Source organism: Macadamia integrifolia, chromosome 12 (genome assembly GCF_013358625.1).
Source record: "Macadamia integrifolia cultivar HAES 741 chromosome 12, SCU_Mint_v3, whole genome shotgun sequence".
Lineage (NCBI taxonomy): Eukaryota > Viridiplantae > Streptophyta > Magnoliopsida > Proteales > Proteaceae > Macadamia > Macadamia integrifolia.
Genome location: NC_056568.1, coordinates 5,443,521 through 5,452,878, shown reverse-complemented (window position 1 = coordinate 5,452,878; position 9,358 = coordinate 5,443,521). Strand labels below are relative to the sequence as shown.

At 37.5% G+C, this 9,358-nt stretch overlaps 1 protein-coding gene across 9 annotated transcripts in view; it reads right to left on the bottom strand.

Moving 5' to 3' along the window:
- Positions 1-4,239: 4,239 nt before the first annotated feature.
- LOC122057343 (two-component response regulator-like PRR37) overlaps positions 4,240-9,358 on the bottom strand; it is a 6,773-nt gene continuing 1,654 nt past the window's right edge. For 5 of the 9 annotated variants that reach the window (XM_042619401.1, XM_042619403.1, XM_042619404.1 and 2 more), the window contains 7 exons: positions 8,630-8,791; positions 8,371-8,516; positions 7,829-8,002; positions 6,725-6,905; positions 6,169-6,619; positions 5,294-6,074; positions 4,775-5,219 (listed from right to left, as the gene is read on the bottom strand). In XM_042619401.1, coding sequence (XP_042475335.1) covers positions 4,992-5,219; positions 5,294-6,074; positions 6,169-6,619; positions 6,725-6,905; positions 7,829-8,002; positions 8,371-8,516; positions 8,630-8,791 — 2,123 coding nt within the window. In that variant the 3' untranslated portion in view covers positions 4,775-4,991. Of the gene's footprint in view, positions 4,754-4,774; positions 5,220-5,293; positions 6,075-6,168; positions 6,620-6,724; positions 6,906-7,828; positions 8,003-8,370; positions 8,517-8,629; positions 8,792-9,358 lie in introns of those variants that run through there. The other 4 variants (XM_042619408.1, XM_042619409.1, XM_042619407.1 and 1 more) reach the window with 4 other exon arrangements.

The following is a 9,358-nucleotide window of genomic DNA, read 5'->3' as shown; positions in this document are numbered from 1 at the left end:
AAAAAAAAAAAAAATTGAACAAGAAACACAACAGAGATTTTGTGATGGAATATGAATGGTTGTGGGGTGAGAGGATCCATCAACCAAACCATGTGGGGGTTCAGAATGTCCAGACGTCAAGAAAAGGATTATTAGGTGGAAGTAAGTTGGAAAGTTTGTTGGGGGGGTGCTGAGCAGACTATTGGGGTGCACGTGAAGGTGTTCGAATTCGTACAAATCAACCAATCATTGTAATATTTTACCATTAATATCTATACTCCCAAGAGAGTCAAGGAGTTGAGGAGTGTCTAATCTTAGCCCAAACCCGGTTGGGTTTAATCTATCTTCATTGGATTGGTTTTGATATGGAGTATGATGGGACTGATTGGAAATTGTATCACATTGAAGAGATTGATATATATTAGATCTAATATTTATGGAGTATGTGTTTATGAATAGATTAACAATTAATTCAATATTAGTGTGAAGATATTTTGTTATTAGAGGATTTGTTATGAATCAATGACTACGAAATGTGGTTTTAAAAATTGGATAGATTAGGATTGCTCATATTAGATCAATATCGGTTGAGAGTTGAGATCGATCTTAACCATCGGTAAGGTATAAATTTTTTTTTTAGGGGTAAATTTGTTCAATTCAGTCAGATCCCAATCAATATCAATTCAATCTGCACTAATATCGATTGAGACCAATCCCAAGTTTTAAGAGTTTCAATTGATCCAGTTGTAGATAAAAAAAATGTTAGTTTAGATAATTAAATGATTGATTTGATAGTAGGTCCATTTTGTGATTTCAATATTAGTTATCTTATCGCTAATTAATTATCTATTGATTTTAATATTGGTTATCTTTCTTTTACAATGATTTGATTTGTAATAATAATTTTCTCTAAACTCTATTTATTCATTGATTTCAATATATGTTATCTTTCTTTTACAATTTGTTTATCTTTGTTCCGATTACAACACGAACATATCAAATAATTTTATCTATTTTTGATTATTGCTTGTTTGACTTGACGAAGATGATTTAAAACATTTTTTTTCCTATGAATATAAGATTCCACAATGATTCAAGTTAGAAAACAAATTCATCTAAATTAGTATTAATCAAATATTAAAAAATCAAAATAAACTAAAACTATATGAGACTAAAACCAATAAAAAACCAAAATACCTTAATGATTTGATTTTGATCTCACTCATTCTCAAATTGAAACTGATTCAATCTGATGAAAACCAAGCCAAACTTACCGTTTGACCCCATGAAAAAGAGTGAGATGCCGTGGCAGGTGGACTGGTAGCTAAGTTAAATTCCACAAAAGTGGGCAATGCATGACTTCCCCATCCCCATGAGGGCAACAACTATTTCTTATTTGCTTGCAACTTGGAAGTATTTTTGGGTGCATTATAGAAAAGCAAGAGCAGCCGCTATCACCCAACCACCTACAATGGTTGGACTAGGAAACCTGTAAATATCTTAATTGGCATTCATTTATTGGGGAAATGACACTCAAACAAAAGGCTACATTAACTGCAACTAGGGAAGGCTCTGAGGTCAAGCCTTTTATGGTTAGATGAATCAATGTTAGAAATGGGTCAAAATATGAAAAAAAAAAAATACAATGCAGGAGTACAGATTTTAATATGGATTCTCTCTGGAGATGCTGGTTCTCTCTCCTTCTCTCTCCTATTTTGACCCATGTGGATTCATGTGAACGAATCTTTCCACCACCATTAATGTGGCATACACTTTCTTCTCGCACTCGTATCGTGAGAAACCTTCTCCTAAAATATATACAAGGGAAAGAAACTTATCCATATTGCAGACAACTTGCAATGGATGTCGATAAATAAGAACATTATAAATGATATCATGAAACAAAAAGGAATAAGGAAAAAATCTTAAAATCTTAAGTAACTGTTGACTGAGTCGTGTCATGAACCTAAAAAAATAATGAAAAACTCAAGAACGGTTGGCTGAATCGTATCATCAATCACTCTAAGTACATCATAAACTTAGGACACGTAAGAGTTATGCTCAATTAAAATAGCAAAGCTAGGAAGAGAAAAAGACAGAAAACAACAGCTGAGAATTATCTCTCGAAAATGATTAGAGAAATAGGTTTTCAAATTTTGTTTTGCTCACTTAGTGATATTTGTTTAGGCTGAAACATGACATGTAGATCGAAAACCTTGGGATCTACCTAGTCATTAAATTTGAGGCTATTCCATCTGCCATGTGACAAATATTTAGGCTTTTTGAAAAACATAAGCACGATAAAACCACTATAATTAAGATTTGGCAAGCTCTAGTCTAAAGTAAGTAGACTTAACCAGGTGGCCAAATAAAGAAGCAGAGATGGCTGGTTTGAAACTTGCATATTAGCTCTTCTCAACTTTTTTCTTCGTTGGGATCTATGAAAGGTGCCGTTAAACAATTGTTAAGCTTCGGTGTGAAACCTCTTAGGAGTTTCAGAAAGAGAAAAAAAAAAAACCTGTTAGGAGCCTTTAGACATTATTCTTGATATTGTTGATTGCACGAGCCAGGAACTCTTTTTCTTTTTCATGGCGTGGCGTGGCGTGGGGATAGAAATGATGGTTATTTATTGGCGTGAGCTGAGCCCAAGGCATTGGATATACATATATCAGACAAGGAATTGATAATGGCCAGATGTCTCGCTCAAAAAAGATACTACCTTCTAAGATAAGGAGTCGGCTACGCTGTTATTCTCCCTAGAAGTGTGGAAGAAATTACATCTGCTGAAATAGGATGCTAAGTGCTTAATGTCAATAACTAAATTAAGCACCTCGAGAGGGGAGCCAGGAGCTCTCTTTGGTCTCGTGGAGATGGTAAGTTACAAATGCAATATTGCCCATTTCAAGGGAAATCTTTCTTGTCATACCACATGGTAACAAATGTATTGTAACTATGACTCTCATCTTACCATGGGGGTACCATGGGGGAGAGTGATGTGACATATCTGACTATTGATTCTTAGGAAGTGGTCTGAATTAATCACATGTCAAATTTTCAACAAATCTAATCATTTCCCCTTCCATGTGATGGCATCCCTCCCATATGTTCACCCACTCCCTACAGTCAAGTCCCATGAAAGGTTTTAGTGCATGATATTGAGACTAGTACCTCTCGACTTCAATACTGCATCAATACCGATACTAATTGGCTGGATCAGATTAGATCGGGTATTTTTGCCTATTTCAAAATCGATACGACCAATCTGATATCAATACCTAAAACCATGATCCTATGCACCCTCTTTGTAATCCTGAATTTTTAATTGTAGAGGCATTTCTTGCGGAGACTTTCACATGTGGATAGGGACCATGGGGTCTTCCCATCCACAATATTTCAGCTCCATCTGAGCCGCTACATGGCAAAAATGATACATTGTTACAAAAATCAAATGACACCAACCACACGCCTCCTTAAAGCTGTCTTTTGACTTACTTGGTGAGCTTGTTCATTTCAATTTTCTCTAGAGGGACAAAGGAAAAGGGGAAGGGGGCGGGGGGTGTTACTAAGAAACAGGCTTCCTCACATCCTTTCGTAAGGCTTCTCATCAATATCATTGTTGTGTTAAAGAAACGGTGGCAAAGCTATGGGAGAACCTTTGCAAGTGCAATATTGCAATTCTTCCCATCAGTAGGCACATAATTTAGCTATATTTTTAATTAGCAATATACTGTTTAAAATTTCTTGAACAAAATCCCTACCCAATTGTCCCTTAAAGCTTTGGCATTTGATTCCAATTCAGCCCGAACCAGTTGGAACCGGTCTGGATCCTAAAAATCCAGTATGGATTGGCCAATCCAAATCGACCGGAATTGGAATCAATCCAGCCGATTCTGAACAATCCGGAATCCAATTCCTGTATTTTCAAAAGCCATATACTGTTCTGCGGACTTTCACATCTTGAGTTCAATGCAGCTACAAGCCCCTTAGTAACCACGTCCCCACAGCCAAAAAAGAAAAAAATTCACCACTATACGTACAAGCCAAGCAAGTGAAGGGTTACCTCATCGTCGCCATCCTCACATTGAAAGCCGGTGTACAACAAGTTCTTCGCCAATCAATCCTCATTCAGTGGTTAGAATTGCCCATGCTGATCTTTGTTTTAGTTTCTGTTATGCAAGTCTCAAAAACAATTTGTTTTGAAGGAAAACTGCCAAGCAGAAATACATAAAAACATATTTCATCACATAATAAATGAAAACATAGTAATAAAAAGCTTAGAGCCCACTTTCTTCTGATACCAGAATAAGGGAAAGCAAGCATTTAGGGAAACAGTTCTGAACAGAACACAACCTGCAGCAACACCAGGCATGACAATTTATGCTATCCTAACAGGATGAAGGCTACCCAAATACCTTCTGTGCAGTTGCAGTCATCAAAGTCTACAACCATAAAATACAGTTTGAGGTGTCTTAGAGATAATCACATCAATGGTTAAGGTCTTCAAGCACTTAATATACTATTAATATACTATCAGATCTTCCTTAGCTCAAAAGTCCTAGTACAAACTCTTTTTAAGTACTCCCCCCCCCCCCTTTTAAATTTACAGCAGCTAGTGCTAATCTCACATTCCATAATTCCACAAGCACCACGAGGCACAAGGGTAGGCTTAGCAATCTGCGTCACAGATGGTCTGTTCAGACACTGCCTGTCGCACAAATTGTCCACGAACACGAGGTCTCTGCTCAGCCAGTCTCTTCCTGTTTTGGTAGCGGACCTGAAAAAAAAGAAGAAAAAAGACAAGCAAAGGACAGTTCCATCCAATTCTTTCACAATGAATTAGAATAGAAGACTTAATTATCAATTGGGATGTGGCATTGATCCAGTTAGCCATGAACCTCTAGGATTCAACTTATTGAATACGGTTGAGGGCAATTTATCAGTGGAAAATTCCAAGGACATGAGCACTGTCCCTCAGAAGCAACTTGGAGCCGCTGATTAGTAGGACCTGCCTTTTAACTGTTACCCAGCCACCAGTGTGCTTGTGAGTGACACGAGCTCATCTTGCTAGCCTTACCCTTGAATATAACCACTGTTTCTTTTGAGCAAGCAAATATTTCCTTAGAAAGAGTTGACTTTACAGTCTGGCTAGTTTTGGGGTATTGATTGCTTTCCCAGCATGGAAGGCTATACTCAGATGAGTCTTCATGCTGCAGAGCGTAGAGCAACAGATATTTCTGTAACTGTAAATCCATAGTGAGTTTTATCATCTATATTTTCTCCCAGGAAGAAACATAAAGACACAAAAACAACTTACCTTCTTTTCAAAGCATCTCTCTTTCCTCTTCTGACGGAACTTGGTCAAGACAGCCACTCTTCGGTTTTCATCTACTCCAATCCTACTCCCACTACCGCTACCAGCTCCACTTTTTTCAGCTATCGCATAGTCACTTTCGATTTTAATTCGTCCCAGATTCATGGCAGTGCCGCCTCCATTCTGCCAATTACTCCCATGGTTACTGCCTGAGGCGCTACCATTCAGGCTGCAGTTACCAGTGTTCCCTTCCACAGGCCCATCAGACACATTGGATGACCCACACTGTGGACCAGCTGCTGCCATGTTCTTAAATAAACTATCTTCATGATCTGGCGGTTGCTGTGGCTGCAGATTGTGGAGATGGTGGTGATAGTGGTGGTAATGATAATGGTGATGCTGGATTTGAATATCTTGCTTTGAGTCTTTTGGTTGTGCTTGCACAATGGCAGCTGCTCCATCATTGGCCTTCTTGGGTATGACTTGCTGAGGAGGGTATACATGACCATTCTGCACAGGTTGGAAGGCAGCGGGATGCAGAGATTTGGCTGTCGATGTGGAACCAAACTTGTCATTGAAAAGTGCTGGCTTGGTGAAAGCATTTTTAGTTGTGGAGCCCATGTCATTGTTGTTGCTACATCCATGGGATTGATGATTTGGAAGGGTTCCATTAGAATGAAAATTCTGTATTGATTGTGTCTTTGGTGCTTCTGAATTATTACCAAGAGAACAGCTTCCTAAGTTCCCATTGGCAGCCTGATTTGCAGTAGAAGCATTGTTGTACCTGCACATAAATGAGCATATGAAAACCAGCCTGCTCTAAATCTAGCTTACAGTATGGAAATTGGCAATATTATGTCTACAAGTTTCATTCATACCTTGAAAAGGCTGAAACGTCTGAATGTCTCAAAACATTGCATTCATCATGAGTGGCAGTACCAACATCACCAACTCCTTTCAGCCACTTTAAGCTCAGTTCAAGGGATGGTAGTTCTTCACTGTCGGTTACAGTCTTATCTCTGTCATCTGGGATCATGGAAAAGCCATAGGGAACTTCAGAAACTACTGTTTCCAACTGATTATTGGTACTGTCGGCAACCGTAGCCATTAATTCAGCATCTTGGGGCCTCATTTTTCCAATTGGATTCTTGCTTTTTAGTTCTGGTGCTCCCTTAAATATTTTCTCACAGTCCTTGCAGTCCAGTACAGGCGATATATCCTGCTTTGTGCTGGCAAAATTGGCAGAGATTTTCTCGCTTGGATATTTAAGTAGTAAATCTGAATTTCTAGGTACTCCAATCTCCAAATCTTTTCCCATTGCAACAGAGTCTGAAGAATGAAAATGAGTTGCAGCACGGATTAGTGTGACGAATAGCTACAAAAACATCTGCATGCAAAATTCCCTTTTTTTTTTTCTTTTAAATATATGTATACCAAGTTGCTCATCTTGTTCTTCACAGTCCCTTTTTGTAGTAACAGGCCCCTCATTGTCAAATGCTTCAGTCTTTGGATGAATAATCTGGGCACAAGTGCTGCCAGGAGGATCAGCTATTTGGTTCCACAGTGACATAGGTTGTGGGCTGTCAACTTCTACTGCTTGTTTTGCCCAGGTGCTCTGCAAAACAAGATAAGAACTATGCTCAGATTCTGTCAGCATTCAAGAATCTAGGTCCTTTTAGTGAACTCGAAGAAGTATTTAAGGTTCCAAGAAGTCGGTATGATCAATAATAATTGTCTTCTGTGGTATTAGAATTAATGTTATATACGCAAATTAAGGCTACTTCATCCCGTCAGCTTCTGTTTTCAAAAGACGAGTTCTGCTATTAGCTGTTAACATCATGTTCTCCAAAAATGAGTTTTTGTTCTCTCTTAACAAATAATGCATAGAACATGCCAAACCAACATAACGATGTAAACCATACTAGTAATGGTAAAGGAATTGTAAGAATACTTACTGGTTCTTGCTTACTTTGTTTTCACAAATGTTTTTAGGGCCATGTCAGGGTATTTATGAAAGCTACTAAACCTTGGTTTGTGGTACCATGCATGCTAAGTAGCCATTCAGTGGAAGAGAAACAAGAATAAAACAGTTGCAAGCAAGGTTTTAAGTACTGGTATCAGGTATTGCATCAGAAGGGTGATTTTACAAGATGAATTGTATCGTATCGGAGAGACGCTAGAGACGGAGGATCAGGATACGCTAAAGATACAATGGGTATGATCAAGATATGCATGGAAATACACTTTTGGAGCATAAAACACTATAAATAACCAATACATAACATGTATCATGTATAAACACTAAGAAGGAGAACAACTTATCACGAGACAAGTGCATTCAATTGAAATTGTACACAGGATGAGGTTCTTACATATACTAATAGTCTAATACCAGAAAGAGTTTCGGTTCAATTGAAATAGCTAAAGCTTGAGAATGGCATTGAGGCAAATATCCATCCACATATCATACTTCTAAAAATGTAATAAGAAATTAGACAACACAAAAGTAGATCCAACAACATCATTCAAAATCCAAACCTGAGTGCCACTTCCATTGTCACTTCCATCTCTAACATTTAAACCAATGCTCGGACTATCATCTTCATCATTGCTGCCAGTATTGTCAACAGACTCTTCAACACTTTTTGACTTGGTAGATTTTCTAGTCTGTATACGACTTTCACTTCCACTTCCACTTCCACTGTCACTTGACTGAGAACAAGATGAAAAATCAATGCAACATCAAATAACAATGGAAAACAGCAAAGACAGTCTCAATCACGTAGATTGTGACTAAATGATTCACAATGATTAGAGAAGCCATAAGTCTAAAGCAATCTAGAGTCTCCTTAAATTGAAATTTAGTGCTACAGATGTGAGATCAACCTTGACAAAAAGAAAGATTCTGTTAGTACTAATGAAGAAAATGATGGCTTTACCAAAGCATGCCATTCACAAATTTATTCCAGCATCAGTGTTGACCCAAAGATCCAGTTTCCCATAAATTGTGCATTATATATAGAAATTTCATCTGAAATTAAGGAAATAAAACAAAAGATAGAAACAATATAGTAACTCACACTGTGGCATCTCCTCCAAACATGCTGCCAAAGGTTTTTAAGCTCATTCTTTCGAATAGGCTTCACTAAAAAGTCAACTGCACCCTTTGACAAACACTTAAAGACTATACCCATAGAATCATGAGATGACATCACTGCATAAAAACCTCATAAGGTGTCCTAGTTGTTAATCATATCAATTTTGCTGCAAAACCATGAGAAAAAGAACTGGACTTTCATGCCAGAATTAGTAATGAAGGGATACAAGAAAAATACTCACTAATCACAGGAATGTTCTTGCAAGTTTTGTGGTTCATTATCTTGCATAGAAGACCAATGCCTGAAAAATAAGGCATGACTACCTCACTTAGCACAAGATCAATATGATTGGTCAGATCCTGTAGGATTTTCCATGCTTGCAAACCATTTGAAGCAGTTGTCACTGCAAGATCCAATTCAAAATTCAGAAGGGAAAATGGACAACAAGCATGAAGAACCAAATATATGGAGTCCAATAATACTAGGTGTTTAGTCACATAATAAGATAAATGTACTAGAACAGCATTATGATATTACTTTGATACAAAAAATGGATCTCATAAGTCAACTCCAACTTGAAATTTCTTAATCCAGAATGTTCAACACGCTCAGGCATTAAATTATTATGGAATTATATACCAACGAAGTATATATAATTGCATAAGACAACATCCAGAAAATAAAATTCGGTACCAGGTTGAAGGTCCAAATAATCCACCGTGAAAATTTAAAATCAATTATTTTTGTCCAGTCAAAAAGTCATAGAAGGAAGCTGACAAACAGAAAATCAATTTATCTAAATTACCATTTTGTTTCAATTACATGGTATGTGATACGGAGAGAATTCAATCAAGGATTCCAATTTAGGAGTGAGTTAATCATAATGAATAGATATGTAACCCCAGATCTAAAAATTGAAGTTATTCAATAGCCCACCTAAACCCCATCCCACCTCCCCTCTCCCCCCCCC